The sequence below is a fragment of the Malaclemys terrapin genome, chromosome 3 (assembly GCF_027887155.1).
Source record: "Malaclemys terrapin pileata isolate rMalTer1 chromosome 3, rMalTer1.hap1, whole genome shotgun sequence".
NCBI classification, from domain to species: Eukaryota; Metazoa; Chordata; order Testudines; family Emydidae; genus Malaclemys; species Malaclemys terrapin.
In genome coordinates, this window is record NC_071507.1 from 40,836,329 (window position 1) to 40,860,952 (window position 24,624).

At 41.8% G+C, this 24,624-nt stretch overlaps 1 protein-coding gene across 1 annotated transcript; it reads left to right on the forward strand.

Annotated features, from left to right (window-relative positions):
• Positions 1 to 4,215: 4,215 nt before the first annotated feature.
• On the forward strand, positions 4,216 to 22,761 carry PRPH2 (peripherin 2). The gene is made up of 3 exons (XM_054023502.1): positions 4,216 to 4,796; positions 8,829 to 9,075; positions 22,056 to 22,761. The coding sequence occupies exons 1-3, from the start codon at positions 4,216 to 4,218 to the stop codon at positions 22,290 to 22,292; spliced, it is 1,065 nt and encodes a 354-aa protein (XP_053879477.1). The 3' UTR covers positions 22,293 to 22,761.
• The last annotated feature ends 1,863 nt before the right edge of the window (positions 22,762 to 24,624 follow it).

The following is a 24,624-nucleotide window of genomic DNA, read 5'->3' on the forward strand; positions in this document are numbered from 1 at the left end:
AAGCCTGCTAAACAACCAGTGGGGCCACTGGACGATCGAGATACAAAAGGAGCACTTAAAGACGATAAAGTCATTGCGGAGAAACTAAATGAATTCTTTGCTTCAGTCTTCACGGCTGAGGATGTTAGGGAGATTCCCAAACTGGCTTTTGTAGGTGACAAATCTGAGGAATTGTCACAGATTGAGGTGTCACTAGAGGAGATTTTGGAATTAATTGATAAACTTAACAGTAACAAGTCACCGGGACCAGAAGGCATTCACCCAAGAGTTCTGAAAGAACTCAAATGTGAAATTGCAGAACTACTAACTATGGTTTGTAACCTGTCCTTTAAATCAGCTTCTGTACCCAATGACTGGAAGATAGCTAATGTAATGCCAATATTTAAAAAGAGCTCTAGAGGTGATACCGGCAATTACAGACCGGTAAGTTTAACGTCAGTACCGGGCAAATTAGTTGAAACAATCATAAAGAATAAAATTGTCAGACACATAGAAGAACATAAATTGTTGGGCAAAAGTCAACATGGTTTCTGTAAAGGGAAATTGTGTCTTACTAATCTATTAGAGTTCTTTGAAGGGGTCAACAAACATGTGGACAAGGGGGATCCAGTGGACATAGTGTACTTAGATTTCCAGAAAGCCTTTGACAAGGTTCCTCACCAAAGGTTCTTACATAAATTAAATTGTCATGGGATAAGAGGGAAGATCCTTTCATGGATTGAGAACTGGTTAAGAGACAGGGAACAAAGGGTGGGAATAAATGGTAAATTTTCAGAATGGAGGTGGTAACTAGTGGTGTTCCCCAAAGGTCAGTCCTAGGACCAATCTTATTCAACTTATTCATAAATGATCTGGAGAAAGGGGTAAAAAGTGAGGTGGCAAAGTTTGCAGATGATACTAAACTGCTCAAGATAGTTAAGACCAAAGCAGACTGAAGAACTTCAAAAAGATCTCACAAAACTAAGTGATTGGGCAACAAAATGGCAAATGAAATTTAATGTGGATAAATGTAAAGTAATGCACATTGAGAAAAATAACCCCAACTATATATACAATATGATGGGGGCTAATTTAGCAGCCTACAACTAATCAGGAAAAATATCTTGGAGTCATCGTGGATAGTTCTCTGAAGACGTCCACGCAGTGTGCAGTGGCAGTCAAAAAAGCAAACAGGATGTTAGGAATCATTAAAAAGGGGATAGAAAGTAAGACAGAGAATATCTTATTGCCCTTATATAAATTCCTGGTACGCCCACATCCAAGGGTGGCTCTATGTATTTTGCCGCCTCAAGCACGGCAGTCAGGCAGCCTTCGGCAGCACGCCTGCGGGAGGTCCGCTGGTAACGCAGATTCGGTGGCATGCCTGCGGGAGGTCCGCGAGTCCTGCGCCTTCGGCGTACCCGCCGCCGAATTGCCGCTGAAATTGCGGAACCGGCAGACCTCCCGCAGGCATGCTGCCAAAGGCCGCCTGACTGCTGCCCTCACGGCGACCAGCAGGCCGCCCTCTGTGGCTTGCCGCCCCAGGCACGCGCTTGGTGCCTGGAGCCGCCCCTGCCCACATCTTAAATACTGTATACAGATGTGGTCTCCTCATCTCAAAAAAGATATACTGGCATTAGAAAAGGTTCAGAGAAGGGCAACTAAAATTATTAAGGGTTTGGAACAGGTCCCATATGAGGAGAGAATAAAGAGGCTAGGACTTTTCAGCTTGGAAAAGAGGCAGGGCCGGTGCAAGGAAGTTTCGCGCCCTAGGCGAAACATCCACCTTGCGCCATCACCCCCCAGCCCTGCGGCAGTTCCCCGCCTCCCCTCCGCCCTGAGCCCCCCCCCCCCCCGTGGCAACTCCCCACCCCCAGGGAGCCGTGCAGCAGCTTCCCACCCCAGCTCACCTCTGCTCCGACTCCTCCCTGAGCACGCCGCACCCGCTCTAATTCTCCTCCCCTCCCAGGCTTGCGGCACCAAACAGCTGATTGGTGCCGCAAGCCTGGGAGGCGGGAGAAGTGGAGCAGCGACGGCGTGCTCGGGGAGGGGGTGTAGCAGAGGTGAGCTGGGGTGGGGAGCCCTGTGGCAGCTCCCCCCCCCGCCCTGAGGCACCCCTGCAGCAGCTCCCCACTCCCCTGGCCCAGGGAGCCGTGCAGCAGCTCCCCACACCAGCTCACCTCTGCTCCGCCTCCTCCCCGAGCACGCCGCCCCCGCTCTAATTCTCCTCCCCTCCCAGGCTTGCGGCGGCAAACAGCTGATTGGCGCTGCAAGCCTGGAAGGCGGGAGAAGTGGAGTGGCTACCGTGCGCTCAGGGAGGGGGCAGAGGTAAAAATAAAATTGTAAAAAATAAATTGGGGGCACCGCTTTTTCATGCCCCCAAAACTTGGCGCCCTAGGCAACCGCCTAGTTTGCCTTAATGGTAGCACCGGCCCTGAAAAGAGGAGACTAAGGGGGGATATGATAGAGGTATATAAAATCATGAGTGATGTGGATAAAGTGAATAAGGAAAAGTTATTTACTTGTTCCCATAATATAAGAACTAGGGGCCACCAAATGAAATTAATGGGCAGCGGGTTTAAAACAAATTAAAGGAAGTTTTTCACACAGCGCACAGTCAACTTGTGGAAATCCTTGCCTGAGGAGGTTGTGAAGGCTAGGACTATAACAGGGTTTAAAAGAGAACTGGATAAATTCATGGAGGTTAAGTCCATTAATGGCTATTAGTCAGGATGGGTAAGGAATGGTGTCCCTAGCCTCTGTTTGTCAGAGGGTGGTGATCGACAGCAAGAGAGAGATCACTTGATCATTACCTGTTAGGTTCACTCCCTCTGGGGCACCTGGCATTGGCCACAGTCGGTAGACAGGATACTGGGCTGGATGGACCTTTGGTCTGACCCAGTACAGCCTTTCTTATGTCTAATGCCCCATAATTTCCCACAGCTGTGAAAATTTAAATGAATAAAAATAGAAAAATGCTTAAAATGCATTGAAATTATAAAAGTTGAATTCTGCCAAGTCTATTTATAGCATAAAAGGCAGTTAAAACTACATACATACATTACTAATGCTGCTGTTCGGTGTAAGTAAGTGCTGTAGTTGCCACAAGGATGTTATGTAAGCATATCTTGTTGTGAGCCACCTCCCTTTCTGTTCAATCGCTGTATGAACAGTTAGTCCACAAAATGAAAATGGGTGAGACTCCCTGGATTCTGTATTCCATTCTGTATACTTCTTAAAATGCTCTGTAGAGAGTCTCAAGGACTAAAATAACAGCTCTTATGTATTAACTAGTGACGATGAAGCAGAAATTCCCTTCTTAATCATCTGACCAAATTCATCCCTGGTGTAACTCCACTAAAGGCAATTATTTTTCATGCCTTCTTGACAAATCTTTCTCCCACACCTTGGCCCATCACGATTAGCCAGTAAACTGCTCACACCTCAAACAAATGTTCCTGGATTTTTAGGCTGTTTTATTTAGTGAGTGTATTTGATGGTGCTTTTTTCTATCTTGTCAGGGCTAGTTATAGTCTACTTTCTTTCAGGGCTTCCACAAGCTTAAACTTTTAGGTGACTGAAAATGATGTCCTTAACTGCTCCCAAAACAAAACATGTAAGCCATCTAGGGTGAACAGAGAAGGCTATGTACTAGGATAGTGTTTCTAGCTGTATGTACAAGTAACTCAGACTGTCATCTTCAAAATACTTTTCTTTGTTGATACAGCTTTTTATTTTGGATCTATATTAATCTGGTAACAAGCATCTCTTTATATTTCTGGGCTTTGACATTCTAGTACAATGTAACCTATCATATGAAGGCACAAATCCACTAAATAATAAAATGAGGGATTATTTCCACTGCTCATCTGTTAGCAGAGATTTCTCTAAATTGGATCAACCTGATTAAAGGTATTAGAATGACGTCTTGTAGATCCAGATCAACTCATTTGAAATTTTGAGACTATTTTTCTTTTGGTTGGAAGTGACCACCAGAAATAGGTGTAGGTGCTATTTGCAAATTATCTCTATTAATGTGCAATTGTTAATTTGAAACTTTTGTTATTTGCTTGCTTGGGTCCTAGGTTAGGGAGCTCAAGATGGAAGGACCGAAAAATGGCTCACTTAAAAATATGCTACGCAGTGTCTTTTTAAAGGCCTGAATAGTTCTAAATTTGCTCACAGTCAAGAAAAGGAGTAATACCGTGGAATCTTTCAATAGCCAGTATTACAAAGATGGCACTACTAAAAGTCAAATTCAACCAGAAGAAAAGGGTAAAACTAGCTCAGGGACTATGGCTCATGAACTGGTTTTCAGTGTTCGCAGGAATCATTGTTTTTAGCATGGGATTGTTCCTCAAAATTGAGCTCCGGAAGCGAAGTGAAGTGATGGACAATTCTGAAAGCCATTTTGTGCCCAATTCTTTGATATCGATGGGTATATTATCTTGCGCCTTCAATGCTCTTGCTGGCAAAATTTGCTATGATTCTCTAGATCCAACTAAATTTGCAAAGTGGAAGCCTTTGCTGAAACCTTACCTGGTGTTATGTTTCTTTTTTAACTTCTTCATTTGTTTCATTGCTCTGATTTGCTTTCTCATGAGGGGCTCTCTGGAGACAACATTAGCATATGGGCTAAAGAATGGCATGAAGTTCTACAGGGATACTGATACCCCAGGAAGATGCTTCATGAAGAAGACAATTGACATGCTCCAAATTGAGTTCAGATGCTGTGGAAACAACGGTTTCAGAGACTGGTTTGAGATTCAGTGGATCAGCAACAGATACTTGGATTTTGGCTCCAAAGAAGTGAAAGAGTAAGTTGTTTAATGTGGTTTATTTTACATTCTAGCATTATTTAATCCATCTCACATTTTAAAAATCTACATTGAAACAGAGATGGAAGTACAGAGTTGCTATACTACTTTTGGTTAGGATGGGTTTTCTCTCCATTTATACTTTAAATCAGGAGACCAGTATTCCAAGGTCTCAAACAGATGACTATCTCCTGACAAGTTCACCCCACATTATCTGGAACATAAAAACGTAATACTCTGAGATATTATCCTCTTCTTATACAGTCTTAAATATTAAAAGGACCATATAAAAAATATCTTAAGTTTTATTTGCCATTCAACAGGCTTTCCTTTTGTATATTTAGGCTTGGAAGAACTCACTTTTTATTTTTTTATCAATTGTTTATTTTTAAGCATTTTTATTGATTTTAAATTTTCACAGTTGCACAAAATAGTGGGTTTAATCATTTTTAAAAAGTTAAATTTTCACAGTTGCAGGAAATTATGCGGGGGTGCCAGACAATAATTATTTAATAACAGATGTTGATTCAAAAAGTTAAAGCTTTATAACCATTGGGACACAAATTGTCAACATCCCATGTCAAAATATACAAAATAAATATCCTTAAATCAAACTCTAACATGGTCTCAGGCAGCATTTCTTACTTTTCCTCTTTGTACATTTTGATTATTATAGATGGAAATATTTTTTCATCAGTGGGTGGGTGTATAGTGAAATCAATGTTTACTGACATTTTATTCGAAGCCTATGTATATTTCAGCTCTTCCACGTCATAAACCCAGGTGCATAGAGCATTTCCCTGCCTTCTCCAAAAATCGAGTACCTGAATAACAAAGTATTAAACTCTACCTGTCCTGAAGAGAATTTCCATTGAATAATACTGACTTACTGTTAAAAAGGACCCTGTCTTGCAGAACTGTTGGAATTGTTAGACTCTGGCATTGTATCACTACTTCATCTTTATGAAAGCAAACTGAAGTATATTATTACCTTTACTATTAACTCGGTTTTTTAAAATCAAAACTACAAGGTTGTTTATCCCTTCAGCATTATAATTTTTACTTCCCTTAATGGGTTATTATATTCTCTCTACAATGTTGTGCTATTAACCTTTGTCGACTTTTGGGGTTCGGTGCTTGTCCTTTAGTAGAAGTACTTGCAACTAGTCGGCTTTGTGTGTGGGTGCTTTAATATGTGAACAAATTGCCCCCACCCTCAGATTATATGAAATTAAAGGGAAAATACAAAGAATAAATCTACTGGATTCTTTATGAAATAGATAACTGAATACAATGATCAACATTATCTGTAATGCTTTTAAAATATAAAACCTATGAGTATCATGTTGTATCTGACAAAACAAAAGTGAGAATATCAGAGTGAAGGTACTCAGATTTTCTTGATGCACAGAAAATGAAGCCTATAAAACTTTATGATTGGAGGAGAGAATAAGATTAAATAATTCTTAGACTTTATACAGCTCTCTAAGTATTTAAACTGTTTTTGCAAACCTTAGGGAGTTTACCTTCACACCATTCCTGCAAGTAAGGTGGATAAATTGGAAATATTAATCCTTACTTATAGTTATAGAAACTGAAACAGAGAGGTTAAGTGACTTGCCAAAGGACACCTGGTGAGTCATTGGCAGAGCCATGAGTAGAATACAGTTGTCTGGGGTTCCCAGTGCTGCACTTTAATGGCTACAGCTCTGGTACAGGGGGCAAACCATCAACTAGGGTAAATTGTCAACCTCCACTGAATTTTGGTAAAAGTTACATGAGATCACTCCAAGAATCTGAAATGAGGACACAGCAATCCTTTTATTAATTTACTTCAGACTTTGGTGATTAATTTACTTCAGACCAAATGAAAACTAAAATCAACCAGCCCTTAATGTTGTTTGCTGTTTTTCTTTTATAAAATAAATATGTCCTTGAGATCTCGGTGAATGTATACGACACACTGCCGTTAAGTTCATGTTGACCTCATATGGCTCCAGTATTTCATAGAAAACGGAACAGATTATTGACCAGAAACACCTTAATGGCTTGGAGGTCACTGTATAGGAAGGTCTTAATCTCCAGATCAATTCAGGCACATAAATTCCACTCTTAAAAAAAATGCAAACAAACTAACTTTTGAATTAAAAAAAGATGTCAGTGTGAACACCCAGCAACTTCTTTGCTAAGTTAAATATTTAAGAATGGTGGCCTAGGAATTTTCATTAAAATGTAATCAATTTATAATGTTTTACTGATTCACAAAGAATGCCTTAAGCCAGAAAGTCTTTTTTAAAATAATTTATGTAACTTTAAATGACTGAAGTGATTTAAAAATATATATATATATTCTCACATGCACCAAGCCAGATCCCTGAGTGATCTGTTGTTTGCTTGCTTGCTATTTTGGCTGCTTTTTAAAATCTTGAAGACACACTCAACTATTATTCTGTAGCATTTTGAACTGTGACATTATAACAAATACACTTTTTATTTGTTGTTTAACCTGGGAGCACTTTGAGTTGCGGAAAATGTCCTTAGATATAAATAACTACTTGAAAGCATTATGAGATGTTCGCCCTGCTAGCATTATCTGAAGATTTGTGAGCTGTAACTTAATCCATCAACAACAGAAGGGCAAAGTACTGGGAGAAAACAGGATTATGTTGTGTTTAAAAAATAGGGTCTTGTAGACTTGCCCAACACTCAGGTGGGAAGTAAAATAATTTAAAAAAAGAATTCAGCTACCCACCAGGTTGAGTCTGTTGGCCCAATTCTGATCTTTAATTCAGAAGTGTGTATTGCAGAGGACTCAGTAAAGTCAGAGGACGTGTATCTAGGGTGAAATCCAGGCCTCACTGACGTCAACGGCAAATCTCCTATTGATTTCAATGGAGCTAGGATTTCACACAGCGTCTGATTTTTCTTTTTAAACATGATTCATGGTCTACTGAAATGAATAGGATTCTGGGTGTTCGTTTCAATGGGAGTTAGAACAGAACCTAAACATGCTACATTCAGAACTGGATTCTGTTTGGTATTCAGAGACATTTAGGCTATGGTTTCAAAGCTTTGCACCTACAAACCCATTCATTTGGGCATGCTGCTACCCATTTGGCTGTCAGTTCACACACACACATTTTGCAGTCACCCTCATGGAGTACAGCTATGAAAATATAGCCCTCATTGGCTTTTATAGGTGATGGAGGAAGATATTTCAGGGTTTTAAAATTTCCCAAAAGATTTTTACACACTTCGCATGTCAAAGTCTGTTTCATGTGGGCACCAAATGTTAAGGTGTTAGATCAGCAAATAACCCCACCTTGAGTCCCAGCCCTCAAAGTATTTTTGCCCTTCTCAATTTTTGGTGGAAACGGGCACAGATATTTACAGTGATTGGGTGCTCTATAAATATCTAGCTGGACACACTGAGGCACAAATAATTAGATGAAATGGTTATTTTATTGAGTGCTGAACTCAAAAATGGAGTACAACAGGTCAATAGCTCCTGCACAGACTTCAAACACTCTTGTACATCTCATTGCTAAAGCACACTTATTTTAAATCCTGGGTAACTTTCACTTAAGTTAATTACTATACCCTACAATTGGCCATTGTCAAAGAAAAGATGATGGATTAGTGGTCTTGTTGGGTACGACTGCCCCAGTGACTGGGGTAGATCTTTATCCATGGCCATGGATTGTAGTAATCCTTTTCGATTGCCTCTCATGAAATTTACCTCTGTCTTTAACATTGTTTAATTTCCCATATTACTGGAGCTGGAATGTTGCTATTTCAACAAACAAGAGGCCTAGGTCTATGGAGAGGAAAAATAGGTTCAGGCTTTTCATGGTAAGTGTACATGAGTGTATATATGGAGGATGTAGGCAGCATCTTTAGAAAGTGCATGATCATAAAACTCTGGGGAAATTATCTTGCCTTTGAGAATTTTAATACATGAGAAAGGGGGAACTACTCAGCTGAATATTATCTATGTATTTACACTTTCTTCTGCCCTTTGCCTGTTCATAGTCGAATTAAAAGCAATGTGGATGGAAGGTACTTGGTTGACGGAGTCCCCTTCAGTTGCTGCAACCCCAGTTCCCCAAGACCCTGCATCCAGTACCAAGTCACTAACAACTCGGCTCACTACAGCTACGACTACCAAACAGAGGAGCTCAACCTGTGGAACCGCGGCTGCAGGGAGGCACTTCTGATCTACTACAGCAGCATGATGAGTTCCATGGGTGGTGTTGTCCTCTTTGTCTGGCTTTTTGAGGTAACATGCTGACATGGCAGTTTCTCCATCTATGTCTGTTTGATTAGAACAGTGATTGTAGAAACAGTGTTGTTATCCATTGAAAAATGTACTTCCCATTTAAAATAGCTATTTAAAATAAATAATCCACCAATCTATGGCTAGCAAAACTAAAATAATAGCTAATGCTTGTTTTGTGGCCTACAATATTTTGTGCTGTGCATCAGAATTAGCCAGCCATCAGAGGAACAGGTTAATTTATACCACTCACCCCTCTTCCCAGAGTTGTACTGAGATATCATGGAAGATGCTAGCGCACAAATAGTCAGAAAGAAAAAGGTACCAGATTTCATTTTTGTTTCAATACAAAATACAGTTTGAGGAGAAAATAATAAGAGAGAGAGAGAGAGAGAGAGAGAGTCACACACAACTGAGAGTCAAAAATATTAAACCCATAAGTCAAAAATGGCGAGTGTATTTTGGAGCAGAAAGTGAAAGTAACATTCAGTGAAGAGATCAAGCCATCCCCAACATTTGGATCTGGAGCCAGATTCAGAGTCCAAACACCACAAGGTTCAGTGGTGTTCAGGTCCAGGATTTTTGTTTAGGCCTCCTGACTGATTCTATCAAACTACTTGGGTACAAAGGATAGGTTAGTTGAAGTGGCTAAATACAGAACAGGAATTCATTTCCATTCTGCTTTTAAAAATCATAATGTGTATTGGTTAGGTGTCTAAAAACAGCACATTGCAATTATTACTGGACACCATTCCCAGTAGTGGAGTTTTGTTTTTAAGCTACATTCTGTAGTGTGAATTTGCATTTGGGTGAATGCCAGCTAACTGGCTACGGTATGGAAATAGCTGGAGTTAGTATGAGGGAGTGGGTACGGAGTCTGCCAGGATAGCAGGAGGGAGCCAGGTCAGCAGGGAAGGGTGCAGTTCAGGTTGGGAAATATGAGGAAGCGTACTTTGCAGTATACCTAAAATGGCTGCTGCCAGCAAGGAGCAGCCATTTTAAATATTTCATTCCGATGCAGAGTTACTTTAAGTTTAAATAAATACAAATCAAAGACTTATTACAGCCCTAATATAAAGTGGTGGTGTGCTGTCTGCATATATTTTATTTCCTCTCTAAAAGACTAAATTTGCTGGGTTTTGGAAAATACAGTTGAAACCTTCAATTTCCTTCCTACCTCTAAAAATTAGTTGCATACCCAAAGGAAAAGCAGAACATGAAGCGTTTTTTGTTTTTTTTTTAAACTAACAATCACCACCCATGGCTGATATTGATGCTCCTTGAAAAAACATATAATTTGGGGGGAAATCAACCAGCATCTTTATGGAAAATCAAAACCAAGAGACATTTCCAAATGGGGGTGGAAATACATTTCTTATTTATACTGATGTATATGAAAAAAGTCAGGGAATTACAGGATGGAGGAGCAGACCATATGGTAATGCTAATTAAATATAAATTAAATCATGAATCAGGCCCCCAAAAATATTGAAATTGACTGAAATCATTATTTGCTTTTTAGTTTCCAGGTCTTCAGGGTGCAGCCAGGTCACATTCTCAAGCTTTTCTATGTAGCAAGAAGGGGTGGAATGTTTTTTCTTTCATTTTTTATATGAAAGGTGTGATTTTCATACAATCAGAGGATGCCAGGAACTGGGGCTCCTGAAAAACACCAAACAGTGTGAGACTCACAATACAACCATGGGCAATGGCAATACTGGGCTCTATTTAGTGTTTTAAGATGGGACACCTCCTATGTGGCTGGCCTGGTGTTGTAGTGTCAGAGCTGGGGATCCAGATTTGGGTCTTGAGCTCCCTCTGCTACCAAGAACAGGATGCTCTGGAAGAACTAAGTCCCTGTCTAACCAGATGAAGAATCACATTTATGATCATCCCCCTGCTTAGCAAAGGGAAGGCTATCGTTACATGGCATCTTTAAAAGAAGAAGTCAATCTAGGAAACAAGCAGTCACCAATTTATACAATAATATGCCAGTTCTTTCTTTAAATTCACGTCAGTATTAAATAAGGAGAAGACTATTCTGTACTGAGTAATAGTACTAAAGGGACATTGACCCCTTAGCTTAGGTGAGAATTCAGCCTACCTACAAACTGAAATCAAGAGAGGGAATTATCCTTCAAATTCTAAGTAAGAATAGTCATGCTAGAGCAGACCAATGGTCCATCTAGCCCAGTATCCTGACAGTAGCCATGCCAGATGCTTCAGAGGAAATGAAAAGAACAGGGCAATTTTGGGTGAGCCATCCTCTGTCATCCAGTCTCAGCATCTGGCAGTCAGAGGATTCAGCATGGGGTAGCATCCCTGACCAACTTGGCTAATAACCATTGATGGACCTATCAGGGCCAGCTCCAAGTTTTTTGCTGCCCTAAGCAAAAAAATTTTCCCATGCCCCCCCAGCCCCGCCCCAACTCCACTCCTTCCCCGCCCCATTCCAACCCCTTCCCCAAATCCCCAGGCATGCAGCATTTCCCCTCCTACCTTGCCTGGGAGGGAGGGGGGAGAAGTGGAGCGGCGGCGTACTCGGGGGAGGAGGCAGAGATGAGCTGGGAGGGAGTGGTTCCTCTGCCCCTCCTGGCCCTCCCTGCGCCCCCCACCGCCGCAGCTCACCTCTGCTCAGGGCCAGCTCCCAGCTTTTTGCGCCCCAAGCAAAAAAAAAAAAAAAAAAAAATGGAGCCGGAGTACCGCCCCTTGGAAAGTGCCGCCCCAAGCACATGCTTGGAGCGCTGGTGCCTAGAGCTGGCCCTGGGACCTATCCTCCATGAATGTATCTAATTCTTTCTGAACCTTTGCAACATCCGACACCAATGAGTTCCACAGGTTGACTGGGTGTTGCGTGAAGTACTTTTTTCCATTTGTTTTTTTAAATGCGCAGCCTATTAACTTCATTGGGTGCCCCTAGTTCTTGTATTATGCAAAGGGGTAAATAACATTTTCCTACTCACTTTCTCCACACCACTCATGATTTTATAGACCTCTATCAGATCCCCAGCCCTTAGGTGTCTCTCTTCTAAACTGAACAGTACCAATCTCTTTATTTTCCCCTCTTATGGAAGCTGTTCTATACCCCTAATCATTTTCATTGCCCTTCTCTGCACCTTTTCCAATTCTACTATATCTTTTTTGAGATGGGGCAACCAGAACTGCAAATAGTATTCAAGATGCGAGCATATCATGGATTTATATAGTGGAACTAGGATAGTTTTTGTCATATCTATCCCTTTTCTAAGGGTTCCTAATATTGTAAAGCTATTGTGACTGCTACTGCACATTGAGCAGATGTTTTCAGAGAATTAACCACAGTGACGCCAAGATTTTTTTTTTTTTTTTTTTTTTTTTTTTTTAATTTAGACCCCTCATTTTGTATGTATAGTTGGGATTATGTTTTCCAATATGCATTACTTTGCACTTAACATTGAATTTCATTTGCCATTTTGTCACCCAGTCACCCAGTTTAATAAGTTCCCTTTGGAACTCTTCAGAGTCAGCTTTGTACTTAACTATCATGAATAAGTTTCTATCATCAGCAAACCTTGCCATCTCACCGTTCACCCCCTTTTCCAGATCATTTATGAATGTCACACAGTATAGATGCCTGGGGGACTCTGCTATTTACCTCTCTTCACTGAGGAAGATGGACCATTTATTCCTATCCTTTATTTCCTCTCTTTTAACCAATTTCTGATCCATGAGAGGATCTTCCCGCTTATCCTGTGACTGTTTAGTTTGCTTAAGAGCTGTTGGGAAGGGACCTTGTCGAAGGCTTGGAAAGTGCAAGTACACTATATCAACTGGATCACCACTGTCCACATGTTTGTTGACACCCTCAAAGAATTCTAATAGATTGGTGAGACATGACTTCCCTTTACAAAAGCCATTTCTTTCCTTTTATTTTGATCTACGCCAAGGTGGCTGAGAAGCCAAATAAAAACTCCACCATAGCGTCCCTATTTTGCTTTGTACCTGGAACCAGTGAGAGTTCAAACTAGCTGCACTGCAACGGCACCTAACTAGTAAGCACCATGCCAGGTTTTCAGAGCTGTGTGCATTCCCTCCGATTGTATCAGTGATACTGGTACTCGGAGAGAGGAATAAAGAGCAAAGCAGCATTGACTCCATTTGTCTTTAGAACCATTAGCAAGTACTGTAAATACCATTTGATTTCAAGCTTCTATGGGAAACATTAGAAGCAAAGAGTGAATAAATTGTTAAGTATTAAAGCTCCTTTGTTTATAAAAACATGTGACATGCCATAACCTCCGGGAACATTTTGTCAGTTATGTAGAGAGTCTATCTTGAATGTAACAAAAAAAGTTCAAACCACCTTCTGGCTAATCTGCTTCAGGATAAATCCCAGGTAAACAGATGGGCTTTACCTCCGTGGCAGCAAAATTAAAAGCAGCCTCTAAAAGGTCAACTAATGCAAACTCTGGTGACCTTTCCTACCTGTTTTAACGAGTACACAAAGCAATTTCCAGACCTAAGGACTGTCCAGGGAATGCAAACTAAAGATTACCAGCAGAGATGGCTCAACTGATATCTAAGACTCTCAGAAAACATGGTATAAAACAGTTATACATGGATCTCAGCTGTCACAATGGCTCAGAGTGAGAGGTGGCTTCTTAGGTAGGCCTCATGAGTGGTATAAGAGTAAACCCAACACTTAGAATTGGACCCAGAAGCAAGTAGGAGGCAAATGGAGCCTTTGAAGCACGCAGGATATACTCTGGATGACTCAGCCTGAAAAGCAAACATGCAGATGCATTCAACACTTCATGAAGCCTCCGAGTGACTTTCAAAAGGTAGCAATGTATGCAGCATGTTCCAGAAGTCTAACAGGTAGGTAACACAGGCATGGATCATTGAAGTGACATCTATGGCAGTGAAAGTAGGTCTGTTATCCCAACACAATTGGTAAAAGAGCTAGGAGTAAGCCAGAGGTCTAAAATAACTTCATTGACTAAAGTTGAGCTCAGTCCTTCAATAGAACAAGCAGTCACCATTAGCCCATCATGCAGGGCCAGCTCCAGGCACCGGCCGAGCAAGCTGGTGCTTGGGGCGGCAGCTTGTAGGAGGCGGCATTCCGCCCAATCGTAGGGCGGCACGGATGCTTTTTTTGTTGTTGTTCCACTCCGGCCGCCCTGTATGGGGTGGTGGCGCGGAGGACGAGAGTGCCCTGCAGCAAGCCCGGCAGGGCAGCCCGCGTCCTTCCCTCCCAGCCGAGCGGAACGGCGCGGAGCCCTCCCGGCAGGTGGCACGCATGGAGGGGCCACGTGGCAGCGCCCCGCTGAAGCCCTGGCCGCCCCCTTTCTTTTTCTCCCCCTTCCGCCCACTTCCTTCCCTTCCCCTTCCCCCCCCCCCCAACCGGGGCACATCTGCAGCGCAGGGAGTCCCCCCGCACCCTGGCTCCAGCTGCGCCTCAGGTTTTTTTTTTTTTTCTTCTTCACTTGGGGCGGCCAAAAAGCCAGAGCCGGCCCTATCTCATTTGAAGTGATCCTCAGTCAGCTGAGAATGCCTTCTCACTCAGTCAACCGCTGTGAGAAAGAAGAGACCCCGCACAGCTGGAATTAAAGAAGATTTAAAGCTGAATGTTGTCATTACACTGATGGAATTGCAGCCAAGACCATCCCCGCCTCCTCACCGAGCAATCTCACATATATGTTGTCCAGATGAAAGAGTCAGTGATTAAACAACTCAGAACTTTAAAAAAGGAAACAAGAAAACCAGTCAAGGGATGGCTTTAGGCATAAGATCCTGCAGCAAGTTAACAATGCTTCGCTATCCATGACATCAAAGGTGCTAATTAAACTAATATTTACTACAAATGTTTGCTGATCTCCTCTTGGCAATGGACAATCAATGAAACCAATGAAGCTTTCAGACCACAACAATCACTACTTCTCTGATGGACTGTAATAAGCCAAGGATCTACAGCTGAAATGTATACCAGTGAGGCACCAAAAAGGGTATTTTTGAAGTTGAGACTCTACTCCAGTTACATTGATTTTGCTGATGACATGAACATTTTATTGGCATGGAGATATGAAGGTTGGTTTCTTGTAACTGGAGTATGTTGAGAGGGCTCTGCATAATCACATTTATGGGCACTGTGTCACCTTGTGGTAGAACCTTACTCGTGCTGACACTGCTAGAAGGGTCTCGCATCTCCTTCCCCTCCCCTCTGCATCACCAACATTCTGCGGCTACATAGGGTGTGGAGCGCATTTGCCAGTTTCCACCACAAAGCCAGAGACACCAAACAACAAAGACTCTGACAAAGAGAGGTAAGGTGAGAGAAGTGTGAATATGCAGAGCAATCTTGATGAACTCCAGTTACAAATAAGTAACTTTAATTTCTTCCAGTGGCTCTGCATAGTTCCACTTATGGGACAGACTGATAAGCAGTACTTGAACCTAACCTGGAGGTGGGAACAGATCCTAATTCAATAGACTGAAGCATTGCCTTGCCAAACCCAGCATCCACCCTAGAGGCCAAGTCCAAAGCATAGTATTTAGTGAAAGTGTGCACCAAAATCCCGCCTGCAGTTCTGCAAATTTCAGCAACTGGCACCTGCCTAAGAGAAGTGAAGGATGTAGCTACAGCTCTAGTGGAATGCAGTGGAATCTAAGTAGATACAAGAACTTTTGCTAGTAACAGTCAGTAACACATGATCTGTGGAGGAACTGTATAACCCATGTGGTGTTTAGCATAAGACAAAATCTAGACGATTTACAAAAACTTGTAGTTCTATCCTAGGGCCCTTCTGGCATCCAAGATGTGTAGGACAGATTCCTCCTATTGGAATGCAATTTAAGAAAAAAATGACAAATTAATTGTCTGATGTTGAAATCAGACACCAGCTCAGGAAAGCATCTAGAATCAGGTCTGAGAACTACCTGGGCCTTAGGAAAAGAAGTGAAAGGTGGATCAACCATTAGAACATTCAGTTCACTCCCTCTCAGGTGATGTGGAGAGGCCAAATGAGAGCACCCTGTATTGAAAATGGCATTCAACCAGCACAAATCAAAGGTACTTGCTTTGATTGTGATAATTGTGATGAATCGATATATGAAAATATGCATCCTTTAAATCAAGAGTTGAAAACCAATCCATGACTGCAGGGCCGACTCTAGTTTTTTTGCCGCCCCAAACAAAAATGCCCTTGAAAATGTGCCGCCCCAAGCACGTGCTTGGTTTGCTGGTGCCTAGAGCTGGCCCTGCATGACTGACAGCAAAGGTACTATGGAACCAAAGCTTCTGAATGTACTTATTCAAGTCCCTTGAGTCTAGAGAGATTTTGTCTGACATTTCTCTGCACCAGAAAGTAACAGCAGTAAAAGCCCTGACCCCTCCAGCATTTGGGAACCTCCTCAACTGTTCCTATCCATAGGAACTTTTCTACTTCTGCAAGAAGAATAGTCCCATGAGAGGGGTCCCTGAAGAGGGAAGGGTAGGGTGAATTGGGGAGAGGCAGTTTTTCAAACTGTATGGCTACATTCTCTAGTACCCATAAATCCTATGTAACTTGCCTTGATGCATTGATAATGTAGGCTAGTCTGTCTCCAGAGAAAGGGGTTGTTTGGTCCTGATGTGCTGCTTCTTGACTCCTGATCATCTTATCAAAAATGTTGCTTGTTGTTCCCCCACAAAGACACTAATGAGGAAGCACGTGGTTTAGATTTAAACAATGGCTTCAAAGGCCTTTTTCTATGTTGATTCTGGAAGGCAGAAGGCTGCTGGTATTGTTGACATCTCTGATTGGATGAAAAGTAAGATGAAGATTGGGGAGTACTGTCTCTAGTACCAGAAAGGAGTAGAAGGCCTCCTCCTAACAGAGGGAATCTACCTAGAAACTGGGCCGTCTAATCTCATGTCCTTTAGTATTTCCAGCATGTGTTTTGTCTTTTCATCACTGAAAAGATCCTCCCTTTTCAAAGGAGAGTTCCTCTGGCTTACGCTTAGTATCTAGAGTTAGGGAGGATAAAAAAAGCCAAGCATGCCTCCTCATGGTCACAGCAGGCATCAATGCCCTGGCAACAGAGTCTGAAGCATCAAAAAAGGCCCCCAGGGAATGCTTGGCTACATTTTGGCCCTACATTAAAATGACATTTGCCAACCTTCTTCTGTTGTCAGGTAATTCTTGTAAAAACAATGTTATCTTCCGCCATCGATGGAATTAGTAGCAAGCCATGACCACCTGAGAATTCACTGTCGTAATACCAAAGGACAATGAAAAGAACCCCTTTCATCCCAACCGATCAATCTTTTCTCTTCCTTGCCAGGTGGGGTGGAGCATGGTTGTCCAGATTTTTCCTGTTTCTGGCAGCAGCCACCACCAGTGAATTAGGGTGCATATGAAAGCAGGAAAACCCTTCAGAGAATATCTGCTACAACTTGTGAGCGTTCTTAGAAACATTTTGACAAGGAGCAGGCATGGTGCACACAGATTTAGCCAGCTGTAGCAAACCATCCAAAATTGGTAGGGATATTCTGTATTTAAGTAGCACCAAGAATATCAAATACCAGGTGAGAAGTTTCTTCCACGTTCATTCTTCCCCTGTTTTCCTCCTGGTAAGGATCCTGCTCTGGATCAGAGATAAAATGCACTGGGGATAACAATGGATCCAGAGGTATGTATGGAGATCCAACTTTGTGGGGACAGGCAAATGACACCTTCTGGCCTCTTCTTCGTAACAGGAGATGAGGAAGACGACTTTAGAACTGGGGAAACATGCCTCCTTTTAGAATCGTTGCATTTCACACGTGGATCTGATGCATGAACCAGAGCCAAAGGGTGAACGTGGGCTGCCACAGTGGCAGAGCTTTACAGAACCGAGCCTGAGACCAGAACCAGCCCAGGAACTGGAGCAGGAATAGTCAGCAGGTCTGAAGATTTGGACGACATTGGATCTGACATGATACACAAATCCATCTCCTTTGCTACCGAAGCTGGATGTGGAACCATGACTGCTTTGTCAGAACTGGAAGGCTCTGATAACTCTGATTCAGGAGAGCTGGCACTGCAGTGGCTACTTTGTCCCTATGTCTCCTTTTCTTTGGAACCATAACAGCCAGAACTGAAGGTGCTGACAGCCCTGGTTCTGACACACCATTCAAATCACTCATCCTGGATCCTGAAATGGAAGTAGGAACTGACCCCGGTCTCACGGCCACAGGGATTCTGTCACGATCTAATAGTTGTGAGGCATGGCTCTGGTGAAAGTGGTCGAACCATCTCTCAACCTCCGTTCCAGAGCTGGGGCAATCAAACCAATCACGTAGCTCTTGATTCAGACATGTTAGCCTCAGGGGCATGACTGGGGGAGTTGCAGAAATCAAATCTGGCCCAAACAGGGGTTGCAGTTACTTGGAACCCTTCAGTCACTTGGGGCCACTGGAAGCCCCAGGAGCTGAGACTGGCCTCTTAGACCCTGGATCTGAGGACTGATCAGATCCAGAGGATCTAGAATCAAGAGCTTTCTTGAGGAGGAGGAGCTGCAAACAAATCCTCCTACCCATGCAGGCTCTGGGAGTAAAGGTCCGACAAACGGAACATCCAGAAGGTGAGTATCCTTCTCCCAGGCACTTGAGGCACTGCCTGTGGTCATCCGATGCCAGGAAGACACTAGGCAGGAAAGGCAATGCTTGAATCCTGGCTTTGTCTGTTTCTTCGACTCAACCATTACCCAGAACTGGGAAGAGACACTACACTAACAAAGCTATCACAAAGCTAGAAGAGAAAGGCTCCAGCTCTCAAGAAACTGGAAAGGTTCACATCTGTTCAGGCACACAGTTGGAAGGAACTGAGGTGGTAAGGGTGCTCCGCTCCCTATACAGTATCTCCCTTAGAGCACCAGTGACTCTGAAGAGAGGACGGGGGAGTGCAAGAGTGTTCTAGCTGATGTTGTTAAAAGAAGGCTCTACCACAAGGCACCACATGGTGACACAGAGCCCATAAGTGAGAATATGCAGAGACACTTGAAGAACTAACCATTCTGTTCAGCACCTTGATATAATATTAATGGGTGCTATACAAAAGCTCCTGTATGGTAGATAATTTACCAGATAGTTCAGTTTAATAAGAGATGGACCATTGATCTGTGCTATCATACAGGACTTACAAGTTCACTTCTCAACCATTAACCTCCGGCTCCCGAGACAGTCGAGGCTGGAACTGTGGTGGAAAAGGTGGGCTCAGCCACTGGAGGAGATGTGAATTGCATGGCTCTTTAGCAAGTCACTCTCAGTCCAGATCAGAGAGGTGTTTGGGGGCTCAGAATTTTATTACCAGAGTTTTAAAACCACAAAGTCAGACCTTCTTAGACAAGGGAGTCTTAAATTGGGGGATGTAATAGGGAACCTTGTCTGAACTTTGTTTCAGGTACACTAGATGAGACCCTGCTGCCAAAACCGTATCAAAACGATTCAGAGCAGTTGAGGAGAACGACGTGCACTATAAAACGGCAGGAACGCTTATGAGCGAGCCATAAAAGACCTTCTGCTCATGAGCAATGGAGTAGCACAGTAAAAATTACTTGCTGTACAGTTATATGAAGACCACATTTTAGGTCCACTCTTGTAAACCTTTACTCACAGCAGTAAATCATTGATGGCAATGGCACTAATTTCATGAGTAAAGGTGGCAGGATCCAAAATTGGAAGGATTGACCTCAAGATTGACAGAAATCAGTTAATGTCTAAGAGTTATTTGAGTAAACTAACGTTCACTTTGATCTTGGTATAAAATGGTGTCAGTTGCTAAAGTTTTTATTTTGTGAATTCATGAAAAGATACTCGGTGCTTTCCAGGAGCAGGTTCTGGAAGCATTTGTAGCAGGCAATGACGCGCAACTTTTTTGTTGTACAGTCCTATTCTAAAGTGGAGATGAAAGGCACTCTATAGTACATAGCCAACTTTCTTTCCAGCTGCCCTTGGGGATGGAGATGCGTGGAGTAGCTGGGGAAGTCTGTTTGTGTTAGATTTTTTTCCCCTTTCTGTTCTTGAGAAAGAGGAGACAAAATTGCCTGCAGCGTTTATAGGGTGGAATTGAAGGGTAACCAAAAGTAGTCTTATTTAACTAGGGATCTGGATCTGAACTTTGCAACTGATCCTAAAGGTCTGAACCAAATCACAGATCTTCATCACTCCCATCACGTAAATTTGGATTGAAGTGTTGCAACTTGCCCCTATCTCTAGTTAAAGTGGCTCTTAATGTATACTAATATTTACACATCAATGACTCCTTTCATCATAAAATCTCAAAGTACTTTACCAATATCCATTAAGTTACAACTGTGCTGTAGACCGAGAGCAATCCCTTCAATGAAATATGGCCATTAGGATTTAATGTGTTTACAGCCTACAGTAACACAACATAACTGTTTAGGATAGGAAGTGATGAAGAAGAATACTGTACAGGGTTGAAATGGCAGGGGAATTTTGGAAGACAATGCAGTTACTGCGGTTGGAATTTCGGCAGGATAATGGGGCTAACACTCTACTCTTATCAAACAATACCATGAGATTTTTTTAATAAGTGGACTAGACCTTGTTTCTGAATTAACCCTATGGCGCTCTCTTCCTCTTTTTAGCCCACCCGCTCTTTTATTATGCCACATAAAATTGGCTCTTCTAAAGGCAGTGCTTCCTTCCTCTTAGTCGTGTCTCTCAGACAGCTCAGTCTTCTCCATCAATACAGCACAGCGGGAAGCTGAGCAGTTCAGAACAGCATTAGGAGACCGAAGAACTCTTAACAACAAAAGGTTCCCATAAGCCATCGTATTATCTGAAGTCCGAGTTGAGGTCTAATGGGTTCCTCCATGGGTGTCAGTGGTGTTAACCCACCCTAATACTATAGAAAATAGATGATGCAGGCTTCTGGAACTGGTAAATACTTTACCCAATTATTTCTTTTCAGATTTAAATAGTGACAAATACACTGGTGTTGCTTCTTGCGTTGCCTTTATCTTTTTAAATATAAAAAGAAAATAGAACTACAAATGAAGTAACTGATGGTCCACATACTAAACGCAGTAGGGTCCTGGACCTCCTGACTAGTTTTTTGTTCAGGACGATCTCCTTGATCATATATTAATATATTTGCCAAAGATATTAAGGTCAGTGTGAAAATGAGTATTTATGTTTAGTTAAAATAGACTGAAGGTATTAAAGCTGATGTTGCTCATAAAAGTTTTATTAAGGTCTAGTGCAGAGACAGAGGACTTGCCATTCAATTGCCTTTGGAAAGGCTATACTCCACAGATCAGCAGTCTGATGAGATGGAAAGTCACTTTTATAACAAGCTGAGTTCTGACACACACAAAACCACCATTGGGCAGCAGCCTGACATGTTGTAATACCCGCTTCATGACTTTGTGGGTATTCCCTTAGCAAGATTCCATGTCACCACCCCATCCGTGAGCCAAATATCAGAAACCATGGATCAGAGGACATCATCTTGTGGTTATTTTGTGGTTCCTCCCTCATTCCAGGCAATACAATTTCTCCTTTCTACTGCCTCATTCCCTCACCTTGCTCCTTGGGGTCTTTACTCTTCCTCCCACTCCTTGCTACACCATCCTGCCTCCCGCTTCTGACCCTTTGGGGTGAGGGAATCTCTCCACTTTCTTCTTCCTCCTAGCTACTCAAAAGAAGGGAGAGTTCAGGCAACTCATTTAATCTTGGGAGAGTCTCATACCACTGCTCTGGGTTACACAGCCTTTTCGAGCCTGTCAGAGAGCATTCCTGTGCTTGGCACTGCACTGGCATCAGCTGAGATGCAGGTAGAGAAAATGGAGTGCTGCTGAGATCTGCAGAGCCTCATATGCCACCAGCAGGGCTCAAGAGTCAACTCACAGGTTGAATATTATTTCTGTGGTGCTAGAGGTTGAAGCTATTCAGCTGTGCACGGGTGTAGAAGGGGTTTACTGCATTTCATTGCCCTTTTCCAATGCATCTCACGCAGGTGTCTGTGATGGTTGGTTTGCGTCTTTTGCAAACCGCTCTGGAAAGCATCGCAAATCCTGAGGATCCTGAATGTGAAAGCGAGGGGTGGCTCCTGGAGCAGAGCCTGACAGACACTTTCAAATCTGCGTTAGAAAGTTTGAAAAAGATTGGTAAGTTCAATCAGGTGGATGCAGGTGCTGAAGGGGCTGAAGGCGAAGAAGGTGGAAAGACTCCAGCCATCACAACAGTCAGTTGAGCTTCTCGTCTGAGGTGGACTTTATCAAAGAAATGAAAAAAACTGAGAATGTGAATACGTACTTTAGAAAAATGTATAAACCATCACAAGTATACATTTCTACATACTTTTTTATATGTGGGGTATGCTATATAGTGCACTTTGGGATAATATATTTACCTATGTTCATAGTGAGTGTAATGGTCTCCATAACTTCTATGGGAAATGACCGGAATTAGGGCTTTAAGGCTCCATGCTCACTTGTTTGGGACAGTTGTGTCTACACCTATCTGGATGAGAGTTAGGCTTAAAAAATATATATATATTTTTTTCTTTTAAATTGGCTGGCATCACTTTGTGATCCTTTCCTTTTTTGGGGGTGGGGTGGGGGATAATGTAAAAAGAGAATTTGAAAAATTTATTGTTTTTTACTCAAGTTTACACATTTATTTGAGCAACATAACTTAATGTTTAAAGTTAAAAGGCAAACAGGTTGGTATTTTGTGGAGTAAAATCTTAAAAAATAAACCTGAAGGAAAGTTTTTCAGAAATGTATATAACTTTTAGATTACCTGGTATTATCACAAATCTCTCATACAATATGATGTTTGTTAACATGCTAAGAGATGGTATTTTCTTTCATGTTCACCGCAAGATGAACAGAATAAAAGACAAAATTGTACTGAGAATTTATGCACTGTGTAAAAATGGTAATTAAATAGAACAGTGCAACTAACGTGACAATAACTAAGATAAGGCTTATGCTTAATGTTTCTCAGATATTTTCAGCCATATATCCTGAAGGAGTATGGTAGATATTATATTGAATTTTATATTTAAAGTAATTTAAACTATATTTAAACTAATGGGTGAAATCAAGCAATTATATGCCAGTTATGGTTATTCTGTACATATGTTTAAAAATATGAACCCTAAGCTCTTTCTCCAAATAATTCCTGGCAACCAACTCATAACAAAAAATGGCACCTTGGAAATTAACACTTAAAGCATTAGAGAAGCTTTCCAAATTATTTACAAATCCATTCCATTTGTCCATAAGTAGAAAAATGCATTAAACCTATCCTTAGACCGCTAGAAAAAATGAGACTAATCCAATCTCAAAGATTAGTTTGCCAGATTACGGTCCTTTGATTTCCTTTACCATTTACCACACCGTAAAAGGTGCTAAAAGGAGAAAATTTAGGGTGTCATTCTATTAATTCTTTGTCAGAGACTTACTTCTAGGTGCACTTGGAACACATTTTATATCACTCAAAATATGGTGCTAGCCAGAGAAACATCAAGGCTCTAAGAAGTTGGAATAAAACATAGAATGAATTTGCTGTGTACAGGCCCTTGCAAAGGGATATCTGGGGTATTTGTTTGCACAAACTGTAGAGGGCAAAACCTAGCCTAACCCACATTGTTGGTTGTATAGGTACAGTTCTAAAGAATTAAACATCAGCAATGGTCAGGCACTGAACTTTTTAAACTTCTCTGCAAAAGTTTTACTCTTTGGTCTAATTGAGGGTATTTTCTCTCAACCACATTTTACCAATCTAGTTGATTGCTTTGTCTACAGCTGCCTAATCAGCGTACAGCTAAATAGCTATATTTTCTAATGAATTGTATATTTCTTAAATGGTTCTCCCCAGCGGTATTCCAGAGACACAGCTACTGTAACTTTTATTTTAACTAGTGGACAGCTCCTCTTTTGATGGATGGAATCAATTAATTTACCAGTTATGGATGTTCTGTATGTCAAGCCATATTCTACATTTCGGTGTCCAGGACATTACAGGTCATTTGCATGTTGGTGTTTTTTCTTATTGTACCTTTCCACTTCCTCAAGGTAGATATAAAGCAATTGTGAGAAAAATCAAACTAGCTTTTTACACCACAAAACAGAAATAGCATGAGGGCATCAACAGATAAGTCCATGCTAAACTCCACTTGCTACCATTCATGCTTTGCTGAGGAAAACTGTGCATAGCACAAAGTTAAACTGCCTTCTTCTCAGTTAGAAATCCACATGACCTGGTGCTCATCTCAGCTGGTCCATGGCAAATGACAAGCTGTTGATTGATGTTTCTTATGTTCAGATCTGTCAGTAAGAAAGCTTTGAAAAAGATGACCCAGTTAAAGAATTTCACAGGGATTCTGACCTCTCCCTTTGTGAGGGTTCTTTGTGCTCTCTCATATCCGTTTCTGCTTCTACCACGAGCATCACAAAGCTGATCCCAAGAGCAGTAGCCTCATTGTGTTAGATGGACAGATTGTAGGAGACAGATCTGTGTCAGGACCCAGAGAGGGTAGGCTTTATTGGTTACTGAAAATGGGATCAAATAAAATC

Excerpts from the sequence above, each read along its gene's own strand:
- PRPH2 (XM_054023502.1), top strand. The coding sequence starts at position 4,216 with ATGGCACTACTAAAAGTCAAATTCAACCAGAAGAAAAGGGTAAAACTA. Across the intron at positions 4,797-8,828 it reads GGCTCCAAAGAAGTGAAAGA|TCGAATTAAAAGCAATGTGG; the intron begins GTAAGTTGTTTA and ends GCCTGTTCATAG. Across the intron at positions 9,076-22,055 it reads TCTTTGTCTGGCTTTTTGAG|GTGTCTGTGATGGTTGGTTT; the intron begins GTAACATGCTGA and ends CATCTCACGCAG.